The sequence below is a fragment of the Alternaria hordeiaustralica genome (genome assembly GCF_023758085.1).
Source record: "Alternaria hordeiaustralica strain BMP 2776 chromosome Unknown scaffold_14, whole genome shotgun sequence".
NCBI lineage: Eukaryota > Fungi > Ascomycota > Dothideomycetes > Pleosporales > Pleosporaceae > Alternaria > Alternaria hordeiaustralica.
In genome coordinates, this window is record NW_026056786.1 from 71683 (window position 1) to 89146 (window position 17464).

The following is a 17464-nucleotide window of genomic DNA, read 5'->3' on the forward strand; positions in this document are numbered from 1 at the left end:
CCGTCGCACTACCTAGCCCGCAAGCCCGTAGCGATTTTCGGCACAGCGTAGCCCTTCCAGACCTCGAAGTTCACGCTCTTAGCTTTGCTTAGGTCGAATACTGCTTGCCCCTGCGCCGTATGCTTCGATACACTAGAAGCGGGATTCGTCTTTTGGGCCGGCGCTGTCGGATTCAACGCGAATCCGAGACTTGGTGCTGTATCAGTTGGCTTGAAAGTCGTGCCGTCGGTTTGAATGCACTTGGAGCAGAGGAAGGTGTAAGTCCAGTGGGTGCTGTTGACGTATGTGCCGTTTGCTATTGCGGTCTGTGTGAAAGTGCCGGTTGCGACGGCTGGAGAGGCGTAGGAACTGCTGACTGTTAGCATGGCTTTGCCATTGAAGCCATGTGTCCAGATTGAGCGTACGCAGTCTTCCTGAAGCTTCCCACTACAGTTTGAGCGTTTGGCCAAGCGACGATCAAGAGGTTGTTGAGCATTCCACCTCCGAGAGAAACACCGCTCCACCCAGTGCCTTTGCCGCCGATCGTTGCGATGAAGTCAGTGTTTCCGGTGGCGTTGGCTGGAAGTGCAAGACCGAAGAACATGCCGCTACTGTGCTGGAGGGTGTTGAATGTGATGCCTGATTTGGTATCGGTGTACGGGGAAGGTGTTTGTGCAGCCGCAAGTGTTGTGAGAACGCCGAGGACGAAACTAGAACACTTCATCTTCTTGATAAGGAAGGTATGAGAAGAGTACGTTCCTGAGGATCGGCGTACGTTGAAGGCTTCCGCGCATGTGTTTAACGACCTCTTTCCTGTAAGTCTGCTCCCTTCAGAACTCTACATACCAATTTCATCTCCGCTCCAGATATAGTGCAGCTATGCAGGAATCTAGAACACGTGGAGACAATGTCTATCCCGCGTTTGAAGCATATCCGCTAAGTGCTGGGCTCGTTGCGATACATCCGACTGGGTTCTGGATAGATGACAGTCGGTAATACGTGGTAGGGGATTGGTGGAGAGCTGACGGATCCCCAAGGCTGCGAAAGGAGACAGATGCACATGTAGTAGAAGATGAGTGCAGCGTATATAGGCGGTTGAGTATCGAGTGCGTGTGCCGCGCTTCGCCTGGGTTTGGAGATTACCGAGCGATCTGGACATGGCTGTAGTATCGGTATGCATCAAACCAGTATAGATACATCTCAACCAGAGAAGAACAGCACGACCTGTAATATCAACTAACCGATAAAGTACACAACTTGAAGTCTTCTTATGGTGTTGGAGCGGTCGTGCCGTCACATTACCTTGGCTTCTCCGGCTCATGCGTCTTTAGAAGACTGACTATCCTGCTGTCATTTCTAGTGAGTTCTTTCGTACCGTTCATGGTGATCTACTTGCGCATCGGTGGTTACGAGAATGCTACACGGTAAGACAGTCATGCTGGTCGTCCTGATCACCAGCTTCGCATCTGACCTCACGAAGTGCGGATGGCGGTTGTCGCTTCGATTGATAAAAGTAGCTCAAGATGATGTCGCCGTACTGTAGAAGTTGTCGCTGCCGTTACAATCGCGTCGTATGCGCCTCTGCAGTACGGAGACGCCCGCGGGCGACGCCATCGTCGAGGCCATCAGGAAACCGCCTGTTGGAGCGATTCGCGCACTAGCCTAAGACCCAAGTATCGATTTCCTCGATTGGGTACGCTTCCCGCAGATGATGATGATGATGACGGAAGGAATCTTGGGGGGCTGGGAACGCTTTTGGCCCCCACACCACCCATCTCTGCATGCTTAGTCAGCTTCGCCAAAGCATCCCGAGGTCTCTCGGACGAACTTCTGGCCTCAGACATCCATCACCTAGGCACCGTGCTGCAAGCCACATCAACGCCTACTCGCTGGTAATTATTGAGAGCTCTGTCGTCAGGCGGTGTCTGTGAATCACGGGACGTTTAACGATGGCCTGGACAAGGAAGGTTCTCTTGCGCCGCGTTCTTTCTCTACTTGCATCTCAGCCTTACCACTGATGAGACCCGCTAAGGCTTCTGTTGCCACATCGTCGCATTTGCGCAGTCCACTAGATCATGGCCGCACCGGAGCGGACGACTCAGAGTATACTCAAGAAGACCTTTATTGATCCTTTTCGGCTGCAAAAGCTGCGGCGCAAGTCCTCCGCACCCACTACCGCGCCCGCCAGCCCGCCGGCAACACCCGACCAGGATGATCCACTGGCAGCGTTACCCTTACTACAGTATGGCTCTCTAGACCCAAACAAGAAGAGCGTCAGGCTTTTGGACATACTGCCAGCGCCTGACTACGAACCCGTCCAGGCAACTCTATCCATCTGCGACTTGGACGATAAGCCCACTTTCATCGCGCTATCCTACATGTGGGATAAAGCTGGCGAGAAGAAGTATATCGACATCCAAGGATCAAAGTTCGCTGTGGGAGAGAGTCTATGGAACTTCATCAAGCAATACCGGAGGAAGCAGTACTTTCGACAGTGCTGCGAGAAGGATCCAGGCAAGGCCGTACCCCTGTGGATTGATGCCATCGCGATTGACCAAACCAACATACCGGAGCGCAATCATCAAGTGTCGCTCATGCGCGATGTTTACACTGGAGCGCAATCTGTCATAGTGTGGCTCGGACTTCCCCAGGGATACGAAGAGTTGGCCTTCATGCTTGCGCGGCATCCTGACCTCCTCAGAGTCGAAGAGTTTCACAATGCTCTGGCGGGTGTTCTCAACAAGCCGTATTGGAGTCGGGTGTGGGTGGTTCAGGAGTTTGTGTTGGCACAGTCGGTCGAGATATGGTGTGGCGACCTCAGTGTGGGTGCTGCGACAGTCGAAAGCATCTGGCGCGATGGACTTGCATCAGCACCAGTCGCATCTCCAACAAGCGTAATCTATACAAGTCGCGGCTATCTGCTGTTCAAATACCGGAAAGACTTCAAACGCACGAAGCAATATCGGAGAGAAATGCTCGGTCGCCGCAACAGCAAGACACTAAAGTCCACATTTCGTTTGCGTGATCTACTGCAAGCGTTTGCGTTATCCGAGAGCTCTGTTGTGTATGACAGAGTCTACGGGTTTCTAGGAGTCGCATCGACTGGCCGTGGAGAGAGGATTGTGCCTGACTACAACAAAGCACCTGTCGAGCTGCTCGTCGATGTGCTTCGCAACCAATGCCATGAAGATCCCAGGAGAGGAGATTCGGACGATTATCGTTTCCTGACATTCCTAATGCAAGCGCTAGGCGTCTCGCGTGAGACCCTCACACAGCATATCCTAAAGCTGTGTCCGGGTCTGCAGCCGCACATCTACATTCTGGCCGCTACGCCCTGCATGACCGCATCAGTCTCATTCATCAGTACAATTACTGAAGTCGGTAATTTCGTAGATCACGACGAGGCCTTCCAACCAGGCACATGGAGAGCGACCTGGACGCGATCAAACATGCATCCAAGATGCTTCTCGACCCAAGACATTCAGGACCTTGGCGACTACATCACCCAGGGGGACACGCAAACGCTGCTTAGCTTTGCCGACCCTCACGTGGCATACGGAAACCCTGGCCCGACTGAAAAGGTGCGACAAGCCATGATTGAAGCGTCCGCGGATTTGGTAATCGATGGTCTATCGCGCGCGGTTGTCGAGCAAGGGCCTGACGCCAGTGCCAGTCCGCAATCTGGCGACAATGGAAGCAAGGTCATCCGCAACATGATCTCCCGGAGCATGACGGACGACGCTGCGGCACTATACCTGGCGGCTAGGAGCAAACTGGCCCGGCGAAACACCGACCAACGACACGCACGGTATACATCCTTCGTAGGCACCAACGGTATCACTGGATTTGCTTGCGGAGGAGGCCCAGGGTCATACGAGATAGGATCTGGCGACCGCATCTGCATGTTCTCTGGTGTCACCGACGTCAACAACGCTTTCATCCTCAGTCTCGATTCCAGTGGGAAATGGCTGATATCCGGCTTTGCTGTCATACTGTTGCCGGAGTTGCGCACTCCTTCAGTGATGCGAAAAGGCACCGGGGCTACGACGAAGAGTAGTCACGGCACGAGTGCGCTCGGTAAGCAGCAGGCACCGCTCGACGATGTGGCCATGTGCTTTCACTGTCACTTGAGCGATCTGCTTGAGCTGCAGCGCTGCCAACTTTTGAGTGAGGTGCAGATGAGCTTCTTGGTGGAGCAGACGTTGAAAGGTGAAGCGGAGGGTATGGTTCACCGTTGTAAAGAAGGTACTGGCGCTCACGCTATTCTGGAGTTTGGGTTGTAATGAACAAGCATTAATTCCGAGATTGATGATACCCACAAACAGTCCCCTCAAATATGAACGATGTTGTCAAACGATTCTGAAAGTTTGCACCGGTAATGCGCGAACAAAAGAAGATACTGTATGATCATCGCTATCACTTCCGCTTATCTCATCTTCGATGTCGATATCATCGGTCTCAACCCTTACTGCCCCGATGAGGGGCATAGTGGCAGAAAAGTAGACCGCTCCTTTGTGAGCTGTGTTATCATGGTTGATCTCTTCGTCATCTACGCCATCTTCATCGTCTTCGGCGGCTTCGGCACTTTCCTCGCTGCTTTCCTCATCGCTGCTTTCCTCGTCGCTGCTTTCCTTGGAAGAAGGATATCCGTACTTACTGGGATCTGGGTAAATCTGGACAAACCCAACCCGTTCGAAGGCGTCAGCTTCGACTGCTTTCAGTATCATCCCGCCGAAATGCTGTCCTACACGCGCAGAATCGCCGATTTCTTCGCATAGGAACAAGACGGTCAAGTCATGGTCGGGCCCTATAGGAGGCTTGACAGCTTGCCAATCGAAGTCTCTGTAGACAGTGCATCGGATATCCGAAGTCAGGCCGACGTCTATATCTGACCAGCAGGTGCCTGCAACACTCTCGCCAAAGTTCGAACACGTTGATTTAGGAAGGCTATAGGCGGGCCCTTGTAGCGTGATACTAGCATCCTTAACTTTCCCCATGTGAGGCATTCCTATAGATGTACAAGTCACATCCAGTATTTGCGCAACCTGCTGAAAAGATTGTTCCCTGATGAAATGCCGTATTTCTCCAGATGCGGAGGCCCAAGACCATGTCGGTATGCTGTATGTAGAACGGGGGCGAGCCTGCAAGTTGACGGTATGCCAAAACAGGTCCGGGATCAGAGTATCCCTCCACATGCCTGCAATGTAGGTATCGCCTGGTCGATTCTGCATAATACGCAGAACTATGGCAGCGATGGCGGGCAGACGGTCGCTTTCGTATGTAAGTTTCAACCCTGAATATTCGGAAACAATGCTTTTCCACTGCTCTAGACTCTTCTTCCTACGAAGATCCCATCGTGAGGGATACCACCCATCTTGTGATTGGAATGAGGAATTGCATGACCAGAAGATCTGATGTTGACTAAAGTGGATCATGCGGGATGACAGCTGTCGCTCCTGATATACCCAAGCCCTACGCAAGAGTGGCCAATTATCATATTTGTGGATTGAATTGACTGGATTGGCAAATTCCGGAAGACTCTCTCGCACATGGAATTCGTGATCTCGCAAAGCTCTGGCTTTGTATCGCTCTGGAACAGTCGAATATATCCCTTCTTGACTGCCACTGGATCCAGTAGCTGCGATAGTGATCCATGACGTTTCGTAGATATCGCCCATCGTCGCAACCGCCTGTGCCCAGTCATCCGCATCGTCTTGCTTGATACCTTGTAAAGTTTTAGCAATCGCAAGTGCGCTTTAATTGTAGTTACTCACATAAAGCGTCGATCCAGAGGAATTGCACACTTATGCTGATGCAAATAGAGACAGCATCTCGGAACGTTTTTGGTAACTGATCTACTGCAACCCCAGTAGCAAGTTGCTGGTGGGAAGATCTTTCAAGTCTGAGCGAAGGGCCCTGAGTGCCCCAACAGTGACTAAGACATGCATATTTACCCCTTTCGGCTGTTTCCTCTCGAAGATAGACGCGGTCATCCTGTATTTGGAGAAAACGTTTCGGAAGGGTCGTCTCTAACGAGGTCTGGCATCCAGAATGTGTTTCCGTACACGCAATGAGCCACTGGTTCAATCTTTGAGTTGTTTGGCTAGAAGAGGTACAATCTGGAAGATGCGTATGTGGTCGCGAAGCTGCTAGTGGCTTGAGAGATTGACCATCATTAAGGCTAAGAGCGTCTGATATCCACTCGTTAGTCTATGCTACAACGTTGGTGTAATATTGTGGCTAGTGGATAAATCACTTACCACTCGACCAGTCCAACCGCACTAAAACCCCATACTCCAAGTACTGGCGTACATGCTCCTCCGCAGCATCGGTCGCCGTAATTGGCTCTTTTCTGGTACCTGCGCCTTTCTCTTTTACTCTTTTACGCATCGGTTCAAGGAAGAACGCGATCTTCAGACAAGGCGAATCTATTACATTGTTTCTAGATTCCAATGTGATATCACAGTCATCCGATGGCAGTCGGTCCCTTCTAAAAGTTGTGACAGCATCGTGTATGACCGCACATCCCTTACAACCCGCGGCAGCACCCTTTGCTACGTTCCTACTGGTGGTGCACAGAGAGAAATCCGCAGAGGCGGGGTCTTTGGGTATTCGATTCGAGTAGAGGAAGTCGGCGAAGCCGCTGCAGGGGAGGCGTGTCATCACATTGCCTGTAGAGGTCGTCCAGTCGATTTTGCCCTCTTCTAGGTGAGCGTCGGTCGTATCCATGAGGGTCGGTCTTCAATGTCATCTAGTCCGTCCGCGACCAGAGAATGCGCGAACGCCGAGAATACAGTCTATCGACGAGGACAGGCTGCAGATACGTCAGGCTGCCAAGCAGCGGGGTTCAGGCTGCCGCTGAGACATAAAGTGAGTGGCTTACACAAGGCTGGTGGGACCAGCCAATGGACCATGTCATTCCCATTCTGGAGCTCATGTAATACTGGAATTTGGGCTCTAGTAATGCATTGAAACAAAAATGTTGGTGACGTCTAATACAGCATGTAAACGAGAGAAGCTCTTGTCCGCTCGGACTAGTCATGTGTTCCGACTATGCGAACCATCCGAGGTCATCACAACGCCACCGTCTCGATCTACCCCGCCACACTGGCTTCGCCACATATGTAACAAGCAGATGTGGCTGCAATTGCCCCCGAGTATCTGTCAACACGCTTCGTAGACCGGTCGAAGAATTCGCATGCCACAGCGTGAGCAGTGCAGAACTTCAAAGGCCACCGTGATCATGTGGACCAACTCGATCTTGTGACTCCACGTCGCCGGCTCCGCTTCCTTTGGAACGGTTAGTTCAGCCCGTGCTCGCCGTTGCCTTCGCATGGGTGTCGCAAAACATACCTTTACGGTTGAATCTACAAAACTTGCGATACTCGAAGAAGAGATTCGCAGATGCGATGGTAATGGTGATCGTCCCATAAGCGACGCCAAAGATGGTGTTGGCACTGAGGCCGCTATCGGAGGTTGCGCCAGGACAGCTCATTGTGAGGGATCAGAGGGCAGGGGTTAGTAGGATGTGGTCATTGGGTGAGAACGAGCTCGCAGTCTTTTGATAAGAAGACGATGGACTTTAACAATGCGAATTCAAGCACAGTACATACCGGATGTGGCCAGCTCTTACTGATGTGGCTGTTGAGTACATGCACTGCACCCAGGTAACTTTGCAGTTCTTGTGTTTCTCGTCATAATTTCGCGAAGTTCGACATATGCTATTATTCGACCACACATATGCGCATGTATGGCTGTTTAACGTTGCCTTTGCCGTTCACTACCTGTACTCGGTCGGCAGGTCTGCGACTTCTACTCGACTGAGACGTCTACATGAAGTTATAGTGACACGTCGTTGGCCCTAAAGCCCCGGCATAGGCCTTCGCAAATTGTGCAAGATTATGCGTGCGTTCGTGGGTCGTGTGACTGGGTCGCATGGTAGCGTGTATGCGAAGGTCAGCGTTTGGCCAGGATACGGGGGTCTTAGATCGGAGACGCCACCAACCTAAACGACCTTCCCAGGTTGGAAATGGGATGGATGGCCCCTTGCTTTGGCGCGCCGCGCTACACCGCTTCTTTATTCCAATGCGCGCGATCACTTAATTGAGCGAACGCACAACAGCAATCTGAGCAAGATCACGCAGCATCGCACTGTACCTGCGCACCTAGCCACGTTCTAGAATTGTGCACAAGTACCCTCACAAGCAGCCCGACCATATGATCGACCAGCAACCTGGATGCTGAGATCGATAGATCCGGCAGAAGTACAACCGGCACTCTTTCCGTTCACCGGCGTCCTGTGCGCCCCTTGTGTTGCACAGCAAGCCGCGGATCGTTGAAACTGTCAAAATTCGATGCCCGGGTCAAGCGAGAAACAATATCGCGCTGGACTTACCTCGCTTGCGAGCCTCGACCTGGAAACATTCACGGAAGGCTGCTGCATCCTCGAGCGACCTGCAGTGCGACGGCTGTCAGACCAGTTTCGCAATCAGCATCAGCTAGCGTGTATACAAGGCCACGAACATGCCTACCCCAGCCATCGTGCAGTGCGTGCCCACTGTTTCACTTGCCGATGCCCGCCTCCACACGCCCAGGCGCCTGCCAGCCCTAGTGCCCGTTCCCGGCCCACGATCTCATGAGACAAGGCGATAACCCGATCAACACCATCAAGCATCTTGTGGGCTTCGCGCTGGAACTTGCAGTCTTTTCGCGATGAACTTTGGGTGTGTACATTAGTGGGCTGGTAAGTCGCCACCATCAGGCATCTGGGCAGTCTTCATGCTGGCAGGTCGAGATATTAGAACCCGTATCTTCAAAAAAATTCGCCTTGCGAAATGGAAGCATACTGATTGCGGTATGCGTGAACGCTCGAACTTCTCACAGTCGCAACGTGTATCTCTGTACATCTAGGCTTTTTCGCTGCCATTCCGAACAGCGCAAAGAGGCTCGACCAGCTATCTGACCAGCCCGCCCCTTTTCAGTTACTATGTCATCGACTGTCCCCCTTGGACGCACATACTGGTGCAGAACCTCGCGATTGGGATAGATCCATCGCTATCGCGGGTTGATTCAGTCATGTCCATGCAATTGGCAGACAGGTACGGGCCGCGTCACTGCGCATCACTGCGGATCACCGCGCATCACCGCGCATCACATATGTGCTGACCATTCCTGCAAAGGAAAGAAGTGGGGTCAACTACCAAATTTGTGAACTCAACAACGGTCGCGAACAGTGCTTCCTTTCTACTTCCTCCTGAAGCAGTGTTTCTGAGCGCTAGATTGTTTTCGGGGTGATCTCCACATCAGGAAAGCGCTGATTCCAAGCCAGCAGGCGCAACGTCGCTTACGCAGCACGGTTTTAGGCATTGATCGTCATCGACCTCGAATCCACAAGGAACAAAGTTGACGCTACAGTGAAGCTGGAACGGCTGAACGGCTGAACGGTGGCCGGCGCCTCCTCCCACCTGGTTTCCAAGACGATCGGCTCGCGACGAAGGCCGCTTATGATTCGCCCAGACTGCGCCAAGCTGACACGGCAATCTCAATCAAAGCTCGAGACATGCCGCTGATGAGATAGTCTGATACACATTTCCCGAGCGCGATCGATACTCCGTGGGAGACCACGAAGCTATCTGCGTGGTGCCGCCACCCTCATGCTACCCTTAGCTGCCTGCGGTCTCGCCTGTACAAGCGACCACATGATGTGTCCGCACCCAATGCTTATACTGGCGCACGTCCCATCTGACCCCCAGAAGGGATCCAAACAAACACACAGGCAAGGTACCCATAGCTTTTGAGCGGCGCAACTCGAGAAGTCGCAACAACCATTCCGTACTCGTTCATGATGTCTACAGACTAGTCTTCATGATGTTCTGAGGGGGCTTCTCAAGCATTGTCCAACCTCATAGTTGAGTGCGGAAAGAGTTATGCCGCTGCAGGAGCAACATGGTCTCAAGAAAGCAAGCGATTGTTCGATGGCTGGCAGAATCTCAAATATGCTAGCTTCGGAAATTTCTTGAAACGTCTTTCTTTCTCGGAACGAGAGCAATCATGCGGTGCAAGCTGATGGGTGTCCGCCTGAAGATCAGTCACCGATTCTCGATACGTCTCTATACATATGCATACCGTGCACGGTATTCTTTGGTAGACACGGCACTTGGTGGAGACTTCTTACATGTGCCACAAAGACGTCGGGGATGGACTCCAACGACTCAGAGATTGCAGTCCCTGCTCATTCTGCCGGCTTTCGACATTTCGTTCCTCCCTAGGCCAGTGTCACATTGAATGATATACTGCTGCGGGACTTGCCTAATCGTGCTATTTGCATGATCTAGAGGCCATCCTAGGACGTCTCCGGTCGTGTGCTGTATCGAGTATAAGTATACCTCCTCGCATCCCTCACCAAGCAACTTCTACACTTAACACTCATTCACTACTATCAATCATTCTTACACTCGCTTTCGTTGTTGCTTCAAAAGCCCGACGCTCCTTCAGAAACTGCACACTTGGATCATTTACGTACCCCTCATTTAAGAACCGCTGACTCTTTGCGGCATGTCGTCTCCATCAGATACCCGCAGACGGCTCAACGCGACCCCCTTCGTTGTGGAATGCACCTTCGCCCGAGATTGCGCCTGCTCCCGGAAGGGATACACGAAGACCGGTTGGTTAAAAGCCCATCTCGAGAGGTTTCATTCGCACGCTCTTGGTTTGCAGGACGTACCTACTTGTTCTGATTGCAGGAAGATATTTGCTAGTACGCCACACTTAATCGACCATATCATCAAAAACCACACACGCGCGCGCACGTCACCCTCATCACCATCCACTGTCCCTGCTCGCACTTCATCAGCCGGCTCAAGTCCCTCGGTACATTCACTCAACAACTGGCGCATTGGCTTCCACGGTCCGGTAATGGCTATTCAGCAAACTTCTGCCGATGTCGTTGACGGAAGACAAACTTTCAACGAGGGCGCATCCCGGCTGTGGGATGGAGAGCCTCCGAACTCAGCCATACAAGGGTTGAACACCCCAATGCCAATGCTTTACGCTCCTCCGACTGGAATCCACGGATACATCCATACGCCAGGACCAGAATTTCTACCCCAACCACAGGCGCGCCGCGACACCGAGATCGAATTCCCGGGCTACGTCGATCGTCACGTCCAAAACGGCCAGCCGGGGCAACCCCCACAAGGTTGGATGGGACGGCAGTAAAGCTCCGAGTAGGGGCTTGCTGGCCACTGTGGGCAGTGTCGACCCATATACGAAAGAATGACCAATCTCAACACTTGCGAACAAGGGAACACAACACGTTAGCTTGTCGATGAAGTCACGTTACTGTACATGGAAGGATTAGCAGGGTTGCGCTATGTGCTAGTGGAGTAATATCTATGTTTCTTTTGTTTTCGGGTTTCTCTTCTCTAATGCTTCATGATTGGCTTTGTTCTTACGTCCCCAGCCTTTTGTCTCTTTCATGACTCTCTTTAGTCCGTACAAGTCCATGGTGACACCAAAAGTTCTTGGAAATGAAATCGATATGACCAACTCATTGTGGTGTACTCCTCAACTCCGGATTGATATCATCATCTCGCCATGTCTCCAGAAGGAGAGACTCACTGCGCCTTCTTTGCCTTCGCTTGCCCACCCCTAAACCCCATACCATACACATACACCAAGCTACCACCGAGATACGCCGCGAACATGGTCGCCGGCAGCGCAATGACACTGCTAATCAGAATGTTGGTATCGCTCGGCATCATGCCGGGGTTGCTTCTGCGCGTCCACCAGTTGAACGCCGCACCCAGCACCGTCACATCGTTGATAACAGCGTGCAACGCGCCGACCTGTGCCTTCTTCGACTTCAAGCCGTCGCGCTTGACTAGTGGTATGAACTCGTACATTCCGGTCGCGACCGCCGGGGCGGAGAAGAGGAGCGTGAGGAGCGTGGTATAGTACGAGAGAAGGGGGAAGATGGACGGGTCTATGGCGATGTCGAAGGTCTTGACTGGGGGTTTGTTAGATGTGTCTGGCAGGATTGGGGAGGGTGGAGGTGGAGGGCTTACAGGTTGAGGCCACGGCGCCGGAGGTCGGCGCATACTTGGAGAGGAAGTAGACTGCATCCAGAGCACCTGTGAGAAAGGTGGTGGTGATGGGGAAGTGCACTGTGGCTGGGTGTGTTGGGTGGCTCATCGTGATGTTTGTAGATGGCGGATTGCAATTGCGGATGTTTTTACTGGGCGAGGAGCGGAGGGAAGCGATATTTCACGTCGCAGGCAGATAAACTACCTGCGCCGCAACTACAGCGGAGAGCCGGACGCCTCGTGCCCCGTGCAAACGCGCAAACATCTTCGGCTTACGCTGTGTCGTCATGGATTCCGGACTCAGAGGGGCGTGCCGCGATGGGGTGGACAAACACGCGTGGAGCTCGCGTGGGGCGGGCGGATCTCGGGAGAGGCCCGTCAGCTCCTTCCCCGGGTCTGTGATTGGTCAGCTACGGCAGTTTGGGTACTCCGACTCGGACTCCCGACCAACAACACGCTCTTTCAATCTGGACGCTGCATTTCCTTACCATAGTAAGTCACCGCTCAATTTGTGCGCTCTCAAACAATGCTGTTCGGTGCTCCGTCTTGGTGAGAACGGTGCGGAAGGGTCGGAAGCGGAGTACAAGCGTTGCTTCACCGTGTTCCTCACATTCATCTGGACAGGTTGCATCTCCACTCGTCATCTCGTCCCATCGCATTCTTGTCAGAACACTTGGGTATCAAGTCTTATATTCCCCTCAATTACATTATTAGATCTCGTTTCGCTTCCATGCCGTTGAAGCGAGACCAGCATGACGCTTGTTCTGCGACGCGACTGACGATGAGCAAGTGAGTGCACACAGTGTAGTGCGAGAAGATGTATCCTCGACAAGTTCCTAAACCCCTAAACCCATCTCGGTCGCAGTACCGACAAAACCAAACAACAAGCTCACAAGGCTACAACATTTGTTGCTGTTGCCTATCGCGCGATGGAGACCGGTTGCATATATGCACATGTGTCCTTTACTACCTGCCCTTCATAAATGCGCCGTTTGCCATGACTTTGCTATTGGAATCTCTCCAACACCAACTCCAGAGTTGACGCGACATCATGAAGACGAAAGCTCCATCTCAACAGCTACAGTCGCGCCTTCTGAGCCTTCCCCGGGAACTCCGCGATGAGATCTACACCTATTACCTACAAGAGCCTGGAGGTTATGTTCACTCTCCCATCACCAACAAGCTTCGTCATTCGAATGGACAGACTATTGACTTTGGTCTGATGTGGACCTGCAAGATGGTAGCCAGCGAGATGCGAGATCTGCCGCTCAAGGTGAATGAAGTGGTCTTTAGGCCCTTTCAAGAGATCAAGGCTTCGAAGGAGGGGTCTGACATCTGGGATGCGTGGTCTCAGGCAGGGAAGTACGACTTCTTGTTAGGGCGGCTTCATCTTTTGCAGGAGGAGATCTTTGCACTTGCGGCAACAACACAATGTAAGTCGACTCGTGGTTAAAGTAGACCTCTACCTAAGCTGATTATACTAACTGCGTTGTTACAGCTCCCAAACAGCACATGGTATATGTCTTGAACCAGTATCCAAACAGCTGCATTGGCGATATGCTCGGACGCATCATGAAAAGAAAAAATGACATCTATGTACCTCTTGCAGCTGTCGTGGGTAGCGCACAGTCGCTGACCTTTCATGATCGCGATGTGCTGCAAGATGGCCTCTTGGGATTGACTTCGTACGCCAACTTTGTTGAACAAGTCAGATCGCAAGGCTGGTGCTTGGATGTTCTCGGTTTCATAACTACACATGGACCAGGCAAGCGTGGTGTTCGTCTAATCTCAATGGACAGGAGATGGTTAGTCCAAGGTCGTGTCGCAAAAGAGTCAATCTTCAGACGCGACCGTGCCCACATACGCTCCGCCGCAGAGCTGAGCGCCGAACGACTCAATGAGATGCGCTCGACAATCGCTAATACCCAGTGGCGACCCTGGATTCTACCTACAGACGAGCAGATCATCACAGTGCGCGATTTGTTCGAAACGTCAAATTCCATCGGGTGGCCCAACTACAAAGATGAACTGCCGGATCTCCGATACTTCCAATCAGCCGCATCACAAGCTATTCGTTTTCTGGACGCACTACAGCCTCATTATCGCAAACAAATGCGAAGTATGAAGATTCTGGAAGAAGAGAAGTGTGTGGCTCTTCCAGAATGCCACCTACGGGGCCTGTTCCACTTTCTCGACGAAATCCCCGCGCTGTCGGTGGTCAGACACGTCGACCTTTGGCACTGCGTGTAAGTGACCCAAGTAGCCCGACTCACTGCATCGCGTGCTAATCAAAGGGTAGATTTCCGCATGATTATGGGAGACTGGCACTGATGATCACAAACGATAGGCTCGACCAATTCTGGACCGAGTGTAGGGTTCAAGATGCCGTGCTTCGCACAATCACTTGGATCAACGAAGCGACAAGCCTTTCTTGGGATAGAACCGGCCGCCTATCCGTCAAGACCCATTTCGTTGGTCCTTACGACACTGTGCAGCTCATCTGGAATAGAGTCAAAGCTGTCGCAGCATTGTACTCGGCAGCTGTGGTCTGTACGCGCGACCAATGCAATCCATTTCCAACACGAGACGATCTGGCACTGGCTTTCGCACATGAAGACGATGCCGCTTTCAGCAACCCGGAATTGCTTCCAGTATCGGTGCAACAAATCCTCTCGGACGACTCTCTCGTGAAGTTTCCGTGCATCACGGGTACCCTGGACGAATTCGAGGAAGAATGCGAGTATGTCTATTCCTTATTGAGGGGCAGACCGAAAGAAGAATGGGAGTTGCACTGGAAGAGAACCCTAGAGGGTGTGATTGAGGAAGAAGGAGTGGACTTCAAGACCGTACAATCCAGGTACGCAGATCATCACCCCAGCTTTGACTAAGAGCCATTTCCTACCTGCCCGATCCTGTACCGCTCGTCAACATGCTATTATCTATAGATCAGTTTGCATGTCGCACAGTAGACATAGATGAAAAGATTATGACGATTAATGGTATTGTCTATTGCTAGTATTGCAAGCTCAAGTATGGGTATCTACACCTAACACTCTCCGATGTTGCACTAATACGAGAAGTACCTTGCATCAGGCACCGGCGCACGATCCAACTTGAAGTACCCCGGCTGCAGCTTCTGGAACACTTCCTTCGGATCATACTTGCTCGCGATACTCTTCATCTTGCTCTTGCTGTCCGACCCGTAACTTGCAATGACGTCCTGGAACATCGCTGCGTAGTTCATATACACCCAGTCATTTTGCACACCCAGCTTCACCGCGTCGCTCTTGATCGCCTTCATGATATCCGACATGACCTGGTATACTGTATCGTCATCTGCGGCGTTGTTCCAGGAGCATGCTAGCTGGATGATGTGGATCGGGCTGCCGTCGGCATCGAAGCCCATCGCGCTGCCGCCATTGCGGGTGCTGCCTTTGAGCGAACCGTCGGTGATGTGCTGCCAGATGAGGACAGGATATGCGCCCTCGACCGCGGAAAGAGCGCCGATCGATTCGTAGAAGATGTTCACAGAACTTTGGGCGATCTCGTAGGAGGCCTTGGCTGAGATAACATAATAAACCTCACGAAGCCCATATTTGTTAGTAGCTTCGTTGTCAATCACATAAGAAGCATGGCCTCGCGTTTTCGTGCTATCCACCACGGCGTTGATGTTGTAGAAAGGTGCGAGGATAGCCGACTCGTTACCAGCCGGTGCGCCGTACCAGAGTTCAGTTGAAGCAAGCTTTGCGCCCTTATCCAACCAGGCAACCCAGCTACCGGCCTTGGGGTCTTGGGCCGAGTTGAACGTGAGGTCTACCCACGCCTTGATTACATCTGGAAATTTGTCTTCTGTGAAAGTGCGGGTTCCTCCCCATATCTGGTCGTTGTTGAGGGGTTTTGTCGTCAGGTTGAAGCTGGTTACGATGCCGAAGTTGTTGCCGCCACCGCGAAGGGCCCAGTAGAGGTCTGGGAAGGTCGCTGGGCTTGCCGTAACCATGACGCCGCTTGCCGTGACAACCTGATTACTGTTAGAAGAGCACTATCTCGTGGGATTGCGCAGCAAACTTACATCAAAACTAGCGACGTTGTCGCAAGCTAGACCGTACTCATTTGTGAGGAACGATATGCCGCCACCAAGGGTGAGTCCGCCAACCCCAATATCACCAATTCGTCCAGACACGACTGTGACGCCAGTGGTCGACAAATCGGTAAGCACACTACCCCATACATTCCCTGGTTGCACTGCGACGGTCTTCTTATCTTCTGAAAGCTCGATGCCCTTCATGTTCTCGAAAGATACAGTGATACCTCCCTCGATAGTAGCTGCGCCGGCGAACGCACTGTGACCACCTGACTTGACGGCAAACGGACATTGTGATAGCCGAGACAGAAGCACCACTACCGAAACAGCGGCCGGGCTCGAGGGCTTGAAGATGCAGTATGGCCTGACCTCAGCCGAGATTCCAGACCAGAAGCTGGATGTGAACGCGGAGTAGCCGGCCTCATCCTGGAACTCTACAGATCTGTTGCCGTAGACGACCTCCAGCGAAGAACACTGTTTGTGGTTTAGCTTCCGCTCTGAGCTACTTGCTTGAAGATACTCACGGCGATGTTGCAGGCCAGGTTGGATGACCGACCTACAAGGCCGGCTAGCTCTGGCAATGCGGAGACATTGACACCTTGATCAAGAAGAGCCTCGGTGACGCTGAAGTCTGCAGGCTCAAAAACCTGAGATACCACGGACGAGAGCAATGTCGCAAAGGGGAACAGCAGCCGCATGATGACCGGTTTGGGGATCAGAAGAGACTACAGGATTCTCAAGGAAGGAAGCGCGAAGACCGTCTTTATAGATGCACAGCGGCTTTGGATTATCTATCTCATTTTTAAAGGCCCACGTGAAGAGCGTCAAACCGCGCAAACGAACCTGAGCTGCTGCATGCCCAAGAGCCAGCGCAGGGGTCGGGTCGGTTGTAGCCTAGCCCTCTGCACGCGTGCCGTACCGCATGCCTAGTGGTGAGATTCTTCCCGTCGAGCCGCGGAGAAGAGATTGGGTCTGGTTGTTTGCCATGAATCTGCGAGATGATGTCTAGGAGGTGGAAGGTATGCCAGGTGGCTCCTCGGTATCGGACGCGTTTGACCAACGACGAGCATGTCGAGCAAGACTCCTCGTTCGTTCGTCGCGGGATATTGCGTATGAATGTACCGTACGTAGATACAGCTACGCCGCGATGCTGCAGTTGACTGAGATTACATCGATCCTTTAACAGGGTCGGGTGTAGGGCGGCAGCCACTCCAGGGCTGGCGGCATCAACGGCTTCCCCGCCACTACGCTGATTTCGTACATAGCGCCGCAAAGTTCGCGCCCGCCCTTCTTTTTACCGGCCAACCCATCCCACACTTCG

General features: G+C 52.5%; 5 protein-coding genes across 5 annotated transcripts; 2 read left to right on the forward strand and 3 right to left on the reverse strand.

Moving 5' to 3' along the window:
• Positions 1–8: 8 nt before the first annotated feature.
• J4E84_006862 (uncharacterized protein) lies at positions 9–583 on the reverse strand (the record flags this gene model as incomplete). Its single annotated transcript, XM_049389449.1, has 2 exons — positions 9–348; positions 405–583. The coding sequence occupies 2 exons, from the start codon at positions 581–583 to the stop codon at positions 9–11; spliced, it is 519 nt and encodes a 172-aa protein (XP_049242642.1).
• A 1471-nt stretch (positions 584–2054) lies between these two features.
• J4E84_006863 (uncharacterized protein) lies at positions 2055–4262 on the forward strand (the record flags this gene model as incomplete). Its single annotated transcript, XM_049389450.1, has 1 exon — positions 2055–4262. The coding sequence occupies one exon, from the start codon at positions 2055–2057 to the stop codon at positions 4260–4262; it is 2208 nt and encodes a 735-aa protein (XP_049242643.1).
• A 7332-nt stretch (positions 4263–11594) lies between these two features.
• Positions 11595–12171, reverse strand: J4E84_006864 (uncharacterized protein; the record flags this gene model as incomplete). The annotated part of the gene is made up of 2 exons (XM_049389451.1): positions 11595–11986; positions 12045–12171. 2 exons carry the CDS (start codon positions 12169–12171, stop codon positions 11595–11597), a joined length of 519 nt encoding a protein of 172 aa, XP_049242644.1.
• Positions 12172–13113: 942 nt separating this feature from the next.
• On the forward strand, positions 13114–14950 carry J4E84_006865 (uncharacterized protein; the record flags this gene model as incomplete). The annotated part of the gene is made up of 3 exons (XM_049389452.1): positions 13114–13495; positions 13561–14272; positions 14437–14950. The coding sequence occupies 3 exons, from the start codon at positions 13114–13116 to the stop codon at positions 14948–14950; spliced, it is 1608 nt and encodes a 535-aa protein (XP_049242645.1).
• Positions 14951–15129: 179 nt separating this feature from the next.
• On the reverse strand, positions 15130–16841 carry J4E84_006866 (uncharacterized protein; the record flags this gene model as incomplete). Its single annotated transcript, XM_049389453.1, has 3 exons — positions 15130–16080; positions 16132–16617; positions 16668–16841. 3 exons carry the CDS (start codon positions 16839–16841, stop codon positions 15130–15132), a joined length of 1611 nt encoding a protein of 536 aa, XP_049242646.1.
• Between the last annotated feature and the right edge of the window lie 623 nt (positions 16842–17464).